This window comes from Dipodomys spectabilis, unplaced genomic scaffold (assembly GCF_019054845.1).
Source record: "Dipodomys spectabilis isolate Male_0828 unplaced genomic scaffold, ASM1905484v1 ptg000007l, whole genome shotgun sequence".
Taxonomy (NCBI): Eukaryota; Metazoa; Chordata; class Mammalia; order Rodentia; family Heteromyidae; genus Dipodomys; species Dipodomys spectabilis.
In genome coordinates, this window is record NW_024870684.1 from 2,596,069 (window position 1) to 2,611,667 (window position 15,599).

Consider the following 15,599-nt stretch of genomic DNA (forward strand, 5'->3'; position numbering starts at 1 on the left):
ATTCTCCCTTGTGATAATATGAGATGGTTCAGGGCCTAGATGATGTGGATGGGATGAATGACAACTTCGCGATGTAGGCAGCTATGCTACTGTTTCAGTTCTGATGTATCTGTCACTGCAAGGATTGCTGGGCCACTAACGGACAACATAGATATATTGCTCGGCAGAGAAATGACTTACATTTGGGCAGAGCAGTGCAACATATGATACTCAGACTGTCATATGGTTTAAAACTTAGGAACTGTTCCATTTCTTAGACTTAACTATTGAATGATTTCGGGTAACAAACTGAAGGAGGCCAAGTTGTGTACATGCTTTAGTGCAAAGGCAGGAATGATTATATATGGAGCATTTTTCCCTTGAGTTTTTGTTGTTATTGGTGGTGGTGGTAGTCATCGTCATGGGGCTTGAACTCTGGACCTGAGAGCTGTCCCTTAGCTCTTCAGCTCAAGGCAAGCGCTCTACCACTGAGCCACAGTGCCACTTCCGGTTTTCTGGTGGCTTATTGGAGATAAGAGTCTCACAGAGTTTCTTGCCCGGGCTGGCTTTGAACTGCAATCCCGAGATCTCAGCCTCCTGAGTAGCTAGGATTTCAGGCATGAGCCACCGGCACCCGGATTTCCCTTGACGTTTTAAAAGAAGAAAAGGGAGTCCTCCATGGTGTTTTGGGTGGTGAACAGTCTGGGTAGATTTCCATCCTAGGCCTTTTTAGTTCAGATATCTCTTGATTGAAACTGGACGTATGGGGGCTTACTTGCCATCTGATGGCATGCTCACCTTTCATCCTAGATGTCGGAGCACTATTGGACACCACAGAGCAATGTTTCTAATGAAACCTCAACTGGAAAAACCTTCCAGCGAACCATCTCAGCTCAGGTGAGAACTGTCTTTGTGCTTGTGTGCTTTTAAAGCCTTTGTTCAGGGTTTTCAGAAACCACTGCTGAGGGAAGAGAAGTGTGAGTTGAAAATCCCTAACCTTTTGTGCTTATGTTTGAATCTACTGCAGGACACATTAGCATATGCTACAGCTTTGTTGAATGAAAAAGAACAATCAGGAAGCAGCAATGGGTCAGAGAGCAGTCCTGCCAATGAGAATGGAGAGAGGCACTTACAACAGGTACACATATCCCCAGGGACCTGTCTTTGAAAGCACAGCACCTGCACTTTAACTTCTGAAAAGACTCCAAAGTCAAGAAATAAACGATGGTACTCATAGTATTTGTAAAGAATGATAGTGTAGCCCTCTGGCACTGGTACTGTCAGTTGAGAATGCACTAGCGTTGCACAGCTTAACAGCACTGTAATGTGAAAGGAGTGGTAGACTGCAAGATATGTGGCCGTAGATTACAGCCACATGAAGATGGCCCCTTGCACCTGACTGCAGATGTATGGATCCGGGTATTCAGGCTACATGTGCTGATGATCTCTCCTTTGCTCTCCAGCCTTTTTGGATGTGGAAGCCCTCAAAAGGAAAGATGTACTGAAGTACATCTGTTTACAATGGTCTTTGAATAGTTAACACCTAGATTTTTTTTTAACGTTTTCATTATTACCATACAGAGAAAATGAATATTTATGAAACACCTAATACATGCAAAATAACTTAAATGTGAATGTAATTGTGTCTGTTCTTCTTCTCCAGTAACCTGTGTCTGTGGTGCCAGGATAGGACCTGACAGAGTCAGTCACACTAAAGGAAGGCTGTTGGGGGTTGTTTAGTGGTTTCTTTAAGCACTATCTTTGACCTTCTCAACTTGTGGGACAGCCACTACCTGATTTTACAGAAGGAAGCAGGACTACCCAGGCCAGGTCACTGTTGGCGATTTACCAATCACCTGCTTTATCTGTAGAGAGAGTAATGGCAAGCTCCTGTGGCCAGGCTTAAACCCTGATATCTGCAGAAAGTTGCCTCTCACCTGATAACATCCTGAACAGTTTCTTTCCCATCTTCTTAAAGAACTTTCTCTTCCTTCTTACCCCACACCTTCTCTTCTCTTCCTCACAGACTTTTCCAAACTTAGCTGTCCCCCTTTTCCTTTACCTCACATGCATTCTTCAGCTTCCTCCAGGGTTGACTTCCTCTTCTCTATCCGTAGGTGAGACAGCAAGTAGCCTTTGTTTCTCAAGTCTCATCTTAGCTACCTATCCAGCAGCATATGTTGCTACTGGCCATTCCTCCCTTTCTGAAACACTCTCTTCCAGGCCTCCCACAGCTTCTCATATTCTAGGTTTCCTTGGACCCCTCTACTTGTTCTTCTCCAAATAGCCTCCTCCAGAACCCCAAGTCCCCATCCTGTGTCCTAGGCCCTCCTCAGTACTTTCATCCCCACCTATTATAAGCTTCTTTGGAGCTCCAGACTGGATAGGACATCTACCTGCCATGTCTCAGAAAATACCCCAATCAACCTGCCAGTGTCCTTTACCTCAATACCAAGCCAAACCAGAATATAACATCCAAACCAGTACACACACAGGCTGTGGTCAGAAGACCTGTTTCAAAGTTTTCACCTGCCCCTTTGCCTACCTCGAGCACTTCTGTGTCTTAACTCTGCAACTCTTCTGCCTTCACTTTGCCTCCTCTGTGGGTGAAACCATTCTGGGGCTTTTCTTTGCTGTCAGGTAAACACGAGGTTCCTACATAAAGTCCTGCTTGATCAAATCCCTGCATAATTCTCCCTCATCTTTTCCTGATTTTAATTTGTCAGATTTGCTTTTTCTTCTTCCTCTTAGGTTTTTCTCATATATATCATTAAACCCTAGTCAGTTTATGTGTCACTTCCATAGGAAAGTGACCCTTGTCCTTCCCTGTCCCAACTCCAATAACTACACAATTGGAGAGAGAAACAGCCTGCAAACCCCAGAAATACACAGCCCATCCAGCAAATACAGTGGTAATGGTAGTACCTCTCTGCTTGGTACTCTTGCTCACTGGAGTTCTAATTGGAGCCTGTTTGTGGGGGTTGTGACTAAACAAGACTATTTAAGTGAAAGGTTTTGCATTGCATAATCAATAGTCACAGTACGAAGATTGTGTTTTATTACCTTTTAATAGACATAGATTTAATTGGTTAGATGAGAACATACAGAATATGTTCTAATTTCCTATTCCTTCCTCAGGGATCAGAATCTCCCATGATGATTGGCGAGTTAAGAAGTGACCTTGATGATGTTGACCCTTAGAAGACTGTGCCTAGCACCTGACAACACTGGGTGCTTGGCACCTCAAGAAACCAGAATCTCATCCTCAAAGCCCTTGGTGGAGCCTGGAGAGCTGGGAAAGTGTGACTCTGGAGGGCCATGTGCTCTGAAGGAAAGCTTTCTTTGGCCCCTAGAGGGTTGGGAGATGTTGGCAGACAAATTCCAGCAAGTGGATCCATGTCCCGCATGTGGGTTGACACTTGTGTGGAGACCAAGGAAACAGAGCTGCTGCCAAGCTCGTGTCCCATGAGCACACAAGAGAGGGGTAAGCGGTGGCTTTGTCTTCATTGCCACAAGAGAAACTCCTTTGTTTTTATATTTTATGGGAAAAAGGCGAGCTGCCTTTTGGTGTGTGGGGGAAAATTTTTAATGTTACAGTAATATTGAGTAGGAATATCCCATTTAAAATGATGTAAAGATATGTGGTAAAACTCCTTTTCACTGTAAAGTAGTGGCTGAAGAATTGCGTTTACATGGACCTTTGTATTTAATATGTCTCCCTCTCCATATAGCGTTGCCCATGGGTCTGGTTGAGAGCTCTGGGCTTAGGCTTGGACCTTGAGGAAAAGCTATCAGGAACAAAACTGGAACGTTCACTAAGCTCTTGAAGGTACTTTCTGATACGATTAAGACTGAAAAGAGCAATAAAAACACTGTGTTCTGCAGAAGCACAGGCTGCACCCTTGGCCGTCAATCCTAAGGAAGTTATGGTTGCTCACAAAACAGATTTTTTAAGTGAAATTAAAAGCACTTTCAGATAAAATTTTTATCCAGTTTGACTTCTTAAAATTTATCTTTTTAGTGCTTGGAGACATATTGAATAAACTGTAGTCTCAAACCATGTGACCTGCAATCATTTGCTTTAACCTGATCAGATCTGCTGCGGCCCTTTAACATTGGCTGTATATGAAGTTAGGTATCTAGATTGGGAGTCCCTGTTTTCTGAGTTTCATTATAAGTATAATGCTGAGATTTACCTTGAAATTTTATTTCTCCTCAATGATTAGTACCATAAAGGCAAGGGATAAGAGTGACTTACTCAGAAATCTCTAAGAGTGACTGAACACTCATCCATCCAGTTATACTGCCCAGTGTAGCACCATCGCTCATCAGATTCAGAGGCCCGGGCAGTGGGAAGAAGTGGAAAAAGACCTTTCCTGTGTTGTGTACCTTTTATATGTTGAATTGCTTGGTTTCAGCCTTTTTTTGGCCTTAGATACACTTTCTGCTGTATTTTCCACTCACTATGTGCAGAGCTTGGGAACCTTGGGAAGTGCCAGATTACCAGTGTCAGCCAGAGTTGCCAAGTCAAAGAGGCCCAACCAGCCCCAAAGTGCCTTTCTGGTTGTTTTGCATCTGTGGGGGCACATGACAGAGGTGACAACTTCCCTTCTGTGCACTTAGAATAGCCCTTTCTTCCACTGTCCCCTGCAAAAGTCCACTTGTGGAACTTTTGTGGCGAGCAGCCAGACCCACACCCAGGAGGAGATGGAAGGCCAGCATTGGAGAGAACTGTGCCTCCAAAGCACACAGATGAGTAGCAAATTTGGAATGATTCCAATATTCTTACAATTTTGAATGTGAGGTTCTAAAGTTGATTTTAAATACCTGAACACCCCATGCTCTGCTACACACACATACACACACCCAACACACACACACACACAAACACTTCTCTCCAGACCCATCTTTGCTGAAAGATTGTGTGAGACATGCATTGAAATGTTGGCGATGGTATGTATTGGGATATAATCGCCAGCAACTGCACTCAGGAGCCCAAATTCAGGAGTGAAATTGCCACTTCTAGTCCCTTATTTCCTATGGAAACGATGATGCCCTCCACCCTGTACCTGCCGTCTCTCCTCATGGGAAGCCACATCAGGATCGCTGTCCACTCTACGCTTTGATTCATTGTTATGTTGTTGCTGCAATGAGCATCATTTCTGCTTTACTAGCAACCATCCCATTTCCTGTGGCTGCAGTCAACAAACCTGCTGAGGACTGTTTTTAATGTCTTACCACAAAGTGACAATTGTGACAGGCTTGCCTTGGAAGAGTTGTCATTTTTACTGCCAATTTTTTGGATGACGTTTTTATAATCTTTCACAAAGTCTGCAAATCAAGCAGGAATTGCACAACTTACTCAATGCTGTGTGTTCTCAAGAAGCTCCCTGAGTCCAGGCTGTTCGTGGGACCTGCAGGTACCCTGGGACAGATGAGCAAGCACCCTGTGAGCAGCTTGCCCACAGCTTTCCTGACAGACTGGTGTGGCCACTGACAAAAGTTGAAAGACCTAAAGCAGGAGCCATCAGTCGCATGTGGCTCACCCTTCCCTCCCTGCGGACATGGAGGCCTGTGCAGACCTCTGAGCTTCTGAACCAGCAGACTGGAATTTCCCTCTGCTACCTCTGTGTACAAAGTCTTGTTTATAAAATTCCAAAAGAAAGTAGGTAAACTAGGGAGGAATCTTAATTCTAAGCTTGGGTCATGTGTACAAGAGATCTTAGCTTGTAAGAGCATAAAATAAATTTTCCAAACATGAGTGAGTTAGTCTCACAGACATTTTTCTCCAAATACCACAATAGGAGCATGTGGGGAGCCGGATCACAAGGGTCTGAGGAATGGCCCTAGGTGGCGCTATGCTCCCTTCCCACACTCTGCTCTGACTGGTGGTCAGGGCCACTCTGCAGTAAGGATCTGTGGGTGTCCTGGCCCCTCTGAGATCTTCCTCTACCCAGGACTCCTTTGTAAAGCTCGGGCAAGGATGCCAAACTCAGGCTAATCGTCTATAGACATCCTCCTGGAGCTTTGGCTCTCCCAAGGAGTTCACTACCCAGTAAAAATCATGTCCCCCCATTCCTTGCTCCTGTAAAGTCTTCCTTCTATTCTCATTCCTTGTGTCCTGGGTTGCTCACATGAGTTTCTCCCTGGTGTTATTAAAGATCCTTCCCTACAGTCCAAGACCCTTCCTCATGAATCATGGAAACCAACTGCCAACTCTCTGTAGGAAACTGTTTAAGCACAACCATCAGTCTAGGCTTAGCATCAGTCCTGGGTCTTCAGGGAAAGGGCAAGGGGGGGAGGTGTAGTGGAATTAGAAATACAGATCTGATATTCATTATCATCCCTTAACTAGCGAGCACTCTCACATAGGACACCGAATTGTCAAAAGACAATCCATCACTTTTACATTGGCTGTGTGGAGGTAGACATTGCCTAAACACAGTGACCCTTGCCAACATTAGCTGGGACTTGGGAGGTCCTACACTGAATGGGATAACCATACTTTGTAAAGTGGATAAAGAACAAAATCATTTGCTACATGAATTGTATAGGGAGGCTTAGCAGAACAATGTTCCTCCAAACAGGATGGTACTCACTGCCTAATAATGATTCAAATCCAGCCCAAAATGAGTAGAATGAGTTTTGCTAAGGGTCTTTAAAAGGCAGTAGATACGTGTAGGGGCTGCATTTACACAGCCTCCCTCACACTCTTTACTCAGAGACTCTTTACTCAGAGTCTCCCAAAAGACAGAAACTTTCCTTTAGTCCACCTGGAAAGCTTTTAATTCATATTACTCTAGATCTGGTACAGAAACCTGAATGAGAGTGCCACCTACTGCAGGCTGAAATAGAAGACATCCTGGAAGAGCTAGGTTTATCAGGCTTAGTCCTTGTTCTTCTCTGGGGTCTAGTGGACCTGGCAGCCACCATCTCACCATGGGGCAGGGGGCTTGTGCTGCAGTGTGACACCAAGTGTAACTCCATGGCAGCATGATAGCTGGAAAGCTAGTCACATGCCAGGCTTGGTTTCAAGTCAAGAACTTTGACTCCTTAGAAGCATCTGCAGGTTTGTGAACAGCGGTTCCATGAACATTCTCTGTGTTAGGCCCTGTCCTCTTGACTGGGGCCTGGGATGGGAGCAGAGTTGGGAACTTGGGCTCCGTAGTGGAGCAGATCCTAGGATGTGGGGCTTAGGGTGGCTACATGTCGATATTCAGGGTGCTCCTGTAAGATGAGTATCCAGAGGGAGTTCCTGGTCTCCCTACCAGCCCCAGCTGAGCCAAGCACTCTCCTTCTCACTCAAATAAAAGTACATAATCAACCTTGTTACAAAACCTGCAATAAATATCAAGTCACAGAAGCAAAACAGGTCAGAAAAGGTGCTTTCTGTAATTGTAAGGGCAATAGAGAACTGGTGTGAGGTGGACATCCCTGTAATCCTGGCTATCAGGAAGCTAAGATCCGAGGAACTCAGTTAAGGCCAAAGCAAGAAAGTCTTAGAGATTCTTACCTACAGTGAACTGCTCAAAAAGCTGGAAGTAGAGCTGTGGCTCGAGGAGTAGAGTGCTAGCCTTGACCCAGAAAGGCTCAGGAACATCACTGAGGCCCTGAGTTCAAACCCTAGAACTGACACAAAGGCAACAGAGACCCAGTGGATAGGTGAGTGTTAGTTCATTCTGATATTTATTCACATGTGGGCAGCTGATCCTTACACAGGCCCCCTGCACCCCTCACATGCCCACCCAGCCTCCACAAGTGAGACCACCATGGGGAAGGCCCATGCCTCCAGGGAGAAGCCCTAGAGCAAGTAGGCTCTGACTGCCTTCATACCCTGTTTCCTGCAGAAAAAGGTGCCCAATCTGCCACCCCCCTCTAAATCGCCTCACTTCGCACTGTGTGCCTGGCAGGCCCTCTTCCCTCTGGCTCTCTTTCTTCCATAAAATATGGCTGCCAGTGTACACGGTGTAGGGCCAGAATTCACCACCACCACCCCTGAAGCTCAGCCCTGGTCAGCACCACCCAGCAGGCCGCTCTACAGATGGCCTGAGGGCTGGATCTGGCAGCAGATGGCGGTGACTGTTACTGGTCCTTCCTCACCGGCCCTTTCTGTTTCCTCAGAATCCTGGTGCCTCACCACACACGTGTTGTCCACAGGGAAAGCTCCCAGGGTGACTGAGGTCTCAGGATGGGCACTGCAGCTGGTCAGGGTCCAGCCTGCGTCACAGCTCACGGTGACCTGTCAGAGTCCAGGGAGGACAAGTAAGGCCAGGTCCAGCATGCATGGTCAGGTCTCTAAGCCACCTGCTACACTGTCCCTCCCAGCAACCCTCAGTGGGGACCAAACTGTGAACACCTGGCTTGGTTCTGCTACTCACACCCCAAAGGGGCTGTGTCCAACGCTGCCCACCACTCCCTCAGGGTGCTTCAGCCCCAGCATACCAGGGCACTGCAACCCAGACAGACATCTCAACAAACCAAAGCCCCTCCTACTTCCCACTTCCCTACAAGCCACCCCTCCCACAGCCTTCCCCACCCAGTGATGGCAACTCCATTCCCCCAGCAGCTCCACAAGACCTTGCAACAGCCCTCCACTCCTTGTTGCAGCTCATCCCAGACCAGAGCCACCACCCTCAGGTCCCAAACTCCTCCTACCATGGCCTCTAGAGGCTAGCTCTCCTGCTTCAAAAGTTCAAAGTGTGACCCGCTCTCCCTTTAGGGACCTTTTTCCTTTGACTCTCCATGGTTGCTCAAGTGTTCCAACCCTGAGCAAACTCATGGTAGGCTTGTTAAGTACAGAAGTGTAGCTGTGTGTGTTTGAGCACGCACACGCATGCACAATCATGCATGCCCAACCTGGGGCTTGAACGCAAGAACTGAGCCACAGTTCCACTTCTAGCTTTTTTTGGTCAGTTAATTGGAGGTAAGATTTTGTGGACTTTCCTGCCCAGGGTGGCTTTGAATCCAGTCCTCAGTTCTCAGATTCCTGAATAGCTAGGAATACAATTGTGAGCCTGCTTTGTTTTTTAAGGCAATACTGGGGTTTGAACTCATGAATGCTAAGCCAACACTTGACTACTTTAGTCATATGCCCACGTTCACTTTAGTTATTTTTCAGATAGGATCTCAGTTTTTGATTTTGTTTTGGTTTTGTTTTTTGCCCAGCTGGCCCCAAGCTACATGCAGTTCTCTTACCCATGTGTCCCCCCCCCCCCCCACACACACACACAGAGCCACTATTTCACTTGTACCAACACACCCAGCTTATTTGCTTAGATGGGATTTCTTAACTTTTTGCCCCAGGAAGACTCAAATTGAGATCCTACTTCCTATGAGTAGGAGGTGCAACAGGTACAGCATTACATTACTGTGTCAATCCTCAGCATTGCATTTCTTCTTTTTTTTTTGTCAGTTGTGGGGCCTGAACTCTGGGCCTGGGTACTGTCCCTCAGCTCTTCAGCTCAAAGCTAGCACTCTACCACTTGAGCTACAGCACCACTTCCCATTTTCTGGTGGTTTATTGGAGATAAAGAGTTTCACGGACTTTCTTGCCCCGGCTAGCTTTGAACTACCATCCTCAGATCTCAGCCTCCTGAGTAGCTAAGATTACTTACAGGCGTGAGCCACTGGCGCCCGCTTGCATTTCTTTATACAGTATTTATGTATGTTATCCTTAAAGGGATACAGGGGACCTGGAGAGCCAACCTTGCTAATCTGGACAGAAACAAATCAAGCCCACCACACACAGGAGAATGCTGTACAGGACAGCATAGAAGCTCAGGTTCTCCCCACGGCTTGGACTGCCCCAAGAGGATGCAGGCCCCAGCCATCTCCACCCCACCTCCCACATCCCCAGCCCTTTACCTTCTCCAAGGGATTGAAACGCCTGTACTTCGTTGTGCATAGCAGGCCCGGAGCTTGGCAGCAGGAAGCATGGACACTGGCCTCTTTGTGCCCCGCACACCATCTGGGCTGATTAGGATCTCGTTTCCTTGTAGTATGTGGGTAATCACCAAGATTCTCTATCCCCCAATGGGAGCTGCAGCCTTGGGCAGAGGAGGGACAGCTCACACACTGGGATGCCCAGGACCCTCTAGCTTTGTTCCCTTAACCACACCCCTTTCTCTGTAAGGTTCAAACCAGGAAAGCTCTGGAGCAGCTCTGAGTAGAACAGACTTTGGCTTGAGCAGCAGGACTTCCAGCATAGCTCTGCAGCTGACCTGACTTGTAGGACCTTGGGAGAGCAGCTCAACTGCTCTGAGACATAGGTTCCTGGGAATCACATGGTTTCCTCTCCACCAAAGAAGGGGAGCCCTGGGGCAGAGTTCCCAGGACTAGATGTTCAACTGCTCCTCACCCCAACTCCCTCCTACCTCAGGTCTCTTCCTCATCCAAATCCAGAAGTTGAGCATGAGCCTAGTTCTGTGGGCTTAGGAGTCATGTACACCTGGCTGTAAAATCATGGCCAGTTTGCTGGACTCCATGAATCAAGCCTCCGTTTCCCTGTTGACTCACGATAGCATTGACTCACAGAGTTGGGGCTAGGCTGAAGCAGGAACATGCCTGGGAAGTCTCTGTATTGCCCATGCAGGACCCGGGCTCTGCCACATTAGGGTTATGATAACCAGGACCAGAGCCCTTGTCCCAGCTCTGTGGCTTTCCTAAAGGCACCCAGCAACTTTACCTGCAAATGGAACTTGGCATGGGCTACACAGTGAGTGCCTGTGGCTCTGCCAGCTTTGCCAAAGGCCAGGCTTCCTGCCAGGCCAGCAGCCACATGGAGCTCTTGTTCTGGACAAGGCTCTAGCCACTGGGCTCATCTGACTGCTGCTAATCCTATTCCAGCCATCTTTTAACCCCACCTAACCCTTACTATTCCAGAAACTTCCAGCTCCCAACTTAACTGTCTAAGATAAGCTCCTGAGCTAGTGATTCAAGATAATTTCCACAGTCCCCCCAAAACCTCCCTGACACCAAACTGTATCTGAGCCTGCTCTAGTCTAAGAATCAAAGTCCCTAGCTCCAATGAGGGGCCCTCACCCATGACTTCCAGCCACTCTCCTGGGCAGGTTTGTTATAGAAAGTCTATAGAACAGAGAAAGGACTTCAGAGTGATGGTCGATGGCAGTGGCCACCAGAATGCATACTATTCCAGGCTAATAGCTGAGCATTCATGATGAGGAAACTAAGGCACAGGGCTGAGAAGGAACTTGCCATCTACTGAGTGGCAGTTGGAATCAACCTGAGCTGTGCCCCACTTCTGACAGGCCTGAACCGGGTCTCTACACCACACAGCTGGTAAACAGCTCCCAGTGCTCAAGCTGGAGCCCATCTGCCATCCCTCTCATTGCTGCCACTGAGGAAGGGGAGGTGAACCTACCCAAGGCCACATAGCATGCAAGTTGCAGATGCTGTTTGGCTATGGATCCTGAGGCTCCCAAATCATCTGCTCACACTCATGGGGACCAAGTGTGTGGGACACGTCTCCTGAGCAGCAGGAGATAGGGTGTCCTCCTTTCCCTGGTGGGACCAGCCCCTACCTGTGAGGACTTGGTCAGGATCTGGGCAGTGGGTGTAGGTCTTCAGCCCCACCAAGGATGAAGGAGTTGTGTGGATGCTGCAGTTGGCTCGGGGGAGCAGGCAGCATCTGGCCACCGCAGAAACCTGGCTATCTCCAAATGCCAGGCAAATGCGTCTGTTCCCTAGGAACTGAGAATCCAAGAGAGAAATGGGAGCCTGTTGTGAAGAGGTTTGGGGCCTGGGGAACCCTGAGGGACACCATCTGCAAGTTCTGGTTCCTGAGCCTTCAGCACTGCTTGGCACCAGGCAGGCTGTTCTGCCTAGCCTTACTTGGAACCATGATCTCCAGATCTCTCCAAAGTAGTTACCATAATAGTCACCTAACTTGGTCATGTCTTAAGGCAAGGCAGAAAGCCTAACTCACCACTCTCCTTTCCCTCCTGTGCTCATGTGGGTTTTGTCTATGCTGAGACCCCCCCTCTACCCCCTCCTCCCCCCCAGGGGGATCTGGCCCTGCCAGGGCCCTTAAAATTTAGATAAGGATTGGAATCCAGAGGACAGAGGACTGGGCATACAGAGTGTGCAGCTCACCCTCACATGCTCGCCCTGCCGCTTCCCACTCTGGGAGAAACTGGAGCAGCCCAGCAGCTCCTCCTCCGGGTCACAGTGAGCCTCAGCAGCGTGTGTCAGCCTGGGGCTCCAGGATGCTGACCACACAGTCCTGCAGAACAGCTGTCCACCTGCAACAAGACCATGATAAGGAGTCTCTTGGGGAGCACCAGGAGACTCCAGAGAAAGCTTCAGTCCAAGGTGAGGGAGAGGAGCTAAGATACCACATGAAACTTTTAGGTAAAACTTCAGTGTTGTAACAATACTCCCATTCCCCCAGTCCTATCTGAGGAGGACAGTCCTTCTGTAGACCAGGTAGGGGACTGTCACCTCCACACGGGCCTCTCACAGCCAGGCTGGTCTCTGCCTACCCACCTGCCCTGCTCACCTGTTTCCTGGGTGTGGGGGGGCAGTGCAGCCAACAGGTTGGGGGTCTTGAATCGCTCCTCCTCCGGGAACCAGGTGTCATTGATAGTATTGCTGATAGAGTAGTAGATCAGCCTCTGCCTCAGCTCAGCCACAGTGAGGTTTGGCTGGGCAGTGAGCATCAGGGCTGCAATGCCTGATGGGGAAGGGAGAGGTCAGACAAGGTGATGGGCTGGCCTTCCATCCTAGCTGGGAACTCCTTTTAGGACACAAATGCTCACACATGCACACATGATGTGATCTTCCCAAAATGAAGCCACCTGCAATCCCTTGCTTACTGAAAGCTAGAAAGTAACACATCTTGTTCTACCTCCAGGCCTTGGTATTGGCCATTGTGTTCACCAGGTGAACACCTGTTTATCCTCCAAAACCCTGTGATGTAAAATGCACCGTCACTACTAGGTCTGCCCATTTGGTCCTCCTGCTCATAGCCAGGCATATGGAGGATCTGGGCAAAGAGGCCACTGGAATCCTAGTGGTCTGGAGAGTAGTATAGTGACTCACCAGCCACATGGGCAGCCGCCTGCGAAGTTCCACTGTGAGTTACATAGCAAACATTGCAGTCTTTGGAGGCACTGACAATGCGTTTCCCAGGAGCAAAGATGTCCACACAGGATCCATAGTTGGTCCCCAGAGGACCCTGGATGAGTGGCTGGTCCTGGGAATTGATAGCTCCAACAGTGATGACCTGGAATGTGGCAGACAAAGAGCTGAGGGAAAAGCTGCAAGGGCAGACTGATAACTCCTATACTACCTGTTTGAGCCCCATGTAAATGTCTCCTCCTGAGGAAAATCTGGCACCTGAATACAGCTGATACCCTAGCCTGTCCCAGGACTGTCACAGGATGCATACACTACTCCCCATGCCCCATGGAGATTGTACTAAATGGGGAGACAAATTTTAGTGTGGTTATCACTCTGCTGTGGGGCAACACACAAGAGCAAGGCTGGTACCGGTGGTGTTAGGTTGAGCATTTCTGGGAGCCCCTGTTGACCCAGAGGTTGAGTGTGGGGAGTAAGGGGAGGTGGCAGGGGAACAGCCGGGCCGATTTGCCTCTGCACCTTCCCCCATCAGGACCCAGGAGTTCTGGAAATGAGACGGGCATCCTCCCCTTGGTACTTCTGGGCCCAGACAAGCCCATACAAAGCAGTGGCTCTTCAAAAGTCAATCAGGACTGGAGGCAAGGCACAGATGGAGGATTTGATGGGTGGGGGTAATGTGGGGGTATGTTTTGAAGGTGGGACAGGATTAGCCCCAGCCCTTGTCACACTGGGGGTGGAGGCTGGGCCTCTGACAACCTGCAAGGCAGGACATGAGCAGGAAGCCCTGCTGGCACCTACCTCAGGAGATGACGCTGGAGAGTAGGCACAGGCATCTCTCTGAAAGTTGCCCGCAGCGGCCACCAGCACTACTCCAGCCCTCGCCAGGACCTTGCAGGCATTGTTGATGCTCTGGCTGTACCCACTCACCAGGGGCAGCAGCACTACCATGCGCTTGGAGGGATTGGAGACCAGCTCTTTCCAAATAAACTCCAAGCCTGAGAGAACAGAGATGACTGAGAACGAGATGACTGCCCGGAGAGGAACACACTACCTTCCCCCAGCCTCTTCCCTCCAAAATAGTAGTGATGCTCATTATTGTCAACTTGATGACCCAATGATGGGTGAAATGCATCTGGCCAAAGTGGCTGCTGGGGTCTGCCACTCACCCATGAGGATGCCGCTGACGGTGCCCTTCCCTTTACAGTTGAGCACACGCAGGCTGTGTATGTTGGTGTCCTTGGCCACGCCAACACTCTGGCCATTGACCAGGGCTGCCAGGTGGGTGCCATGGCCTTCACAATTGCCCTCCTGCTCCACGAACACAAGGACCAGATGAGAAAGCCACCCGCCCCATGATTTCCCAACAGACCCTGGATGGACTACAATGCCCACCCTTCCTCACCTACAGCTATGGACTGGAAATGGATGGTGATGGCTGGAGAGGGTGGCCATGGTGCTCCAGGTCTGGTGGTCCTTACCTTCCTCCAGGATGGGGCTGGGGAAGGGTGGCTCACCTGAGTCCTGGGCGCATGGGTGCTCAGCCACACCTCCTCAGGCACTCTCTCAAAGTTAGAGATGATGATCCTGCCCTTGATTTCCCGGTGATTAGTCTGGATGCTAGTGTCCAAGAGATACACCTCCACAGGGTCGTCCTGGTCTTCCCATGGTAACATTTGTGTTAGAGGAGAAAGTGGAGAACCGGGAGGGTGAGGTTATGTAGTTCACGTATATCAATGATGGCATGCTCTGCTTACTAATTGTGGGCACTGTTTCAAGGACTGTAGATGAACTCATTCTTCTAAAAGTCCTCCCAAGCTACCTGCTAGTGGGACTATGTTACTGACCAGGCCAGTGAGACATAGAAATGGGGAGCTGTCCTAAGCCATGTGGCTGGCCAATGAGATTGAACCAGGAAACTCCCTAATAGCATGCTGCCTGTTACTGGGTCTTGTTATCAACTCAAATGGCCTAGCTCTACCTTGAGCTCTGTCATTGGCTGGGAGCAGCCCAGGAAGCAGGGCCTCAGTGACCTGCTCCTACTACTGGTTCTCCTGAGGCAGGATTACAGCAGCACAAGCTCTATAGTTGCTCTTGTGACCAACTCAAACTGTTGTTCTGGAAACCAGAAATTCAAAATCAAGAGATCAGTCATGCTACACTCCCTCTGAAGGTTCTGGATAAGAAGCCTCACTGGCCTTATCTTCCTTCTTATGGTCTGTGGCCACCTCCAACTTCTGCCTGTTTCCTCCCATTTCCCGTTCTTACAAGGTTTGTGTTTCAGGATGAACAACAGGGCCTCTCTCTGAATGGGACAGCACAAGGCCTGGCCAGCCTGCTTTATCCCCGTCTGTATGGTACCTGCTTTACCCTGTCCCAGTCCAACAGCTCCTAAAGGGTCTCTTCCAGCCAAGCCCTTAAGAAGGCTACAAGAGGCTCCCTAGCCCTCTCCCCCACTAATCCAGGGAAAGAGGAGGCCATCTTGGGCATCCCCAGGAGCCAGGATGGGAACCGTGTCTACTTTG

General features: G+C 49.1%; 2 protein-coding genes across 3 annotated transcripts in view; one reads left to right on the forward strand and one right to left on the reverse strand.

The window, feature by feature from the left end:
• Usp24 (ubiquitin specific peptidase 24) overlaps positions 1-5,740 on the forward strand; it is a 125,439-nt gene extending 119,699 nt beyond the window's left edge. For both annotated transcript variants that reach the window (XM_042699227.1, XM_042699235.1), the window contains exons 66-68: positions 790-876; positions 1,007-1,117; positions 3,118-5,740. In XM_042699227.1, coding sequence (XP_042555161.1) covers positions 790-876; positions 1,007-1,117; positions 3,118-3,180 — 261 coding nt within the window. In that variant the 3' untranslated portion in view covers positions 3,181-5,740. The remainder of the gene's footprint in view (positions 1-789; positions 877-1,006; positions 1,118-3,117) is intronic.
• Positions 5,741-8,014: 2,274 nt separating this feature from the next.
• Positions 8,015-14,750, reverse strand: LOC122124619 (proprotein convertase subtilisin/kexin type 9-like). Its single transcript, XM_042699294.1, has 9 exons — positions 14,592-14,750; positions 14,244-14,388; positions 13,876-14,072; positions 13,039-13,222; positions 12,497-12,670; positions 12,091-12,239; positions 11,520-11,688; positions 9,844-10,025; positions 8,015-8,218 (listed from the first exon to the last, which is right to left on the reverse strand). The coding sequence occupies exons 1-9, from the start codon at positions 14,748-14,750 to the stop codon at positions 8,015-8,017; spliced, it is 1,563 nt and encodes a 520-aa protein (XP_042555228.1).
• Positions 14,751-15,599: the final 849 nt, after the last annotated feature.

Coding starts and splice junctions, on each gene's coding strand:
- LOC122124619 (XM_042699294.1), bottom strand. CDS start 14,750: ATGTTACCATGGGAAGACCAGGACGACCCTGTGGAGGTGTATCTCTTG. Junction 14,073..14,243: donor CGTCAGCGGCATCCTCATGG/GTGAGTGGCAGA, acceptor CTGTTCTCTCAG/GCTTGGAGTTTATTTGGAAA. Junction 11,689..12,090: donor GGCAGGGCGAGCATGTGAGG/GTGAGCTGCACA, acceptor TTGGATTCTCAG/TTCCTAGGGAACAGACGCAT.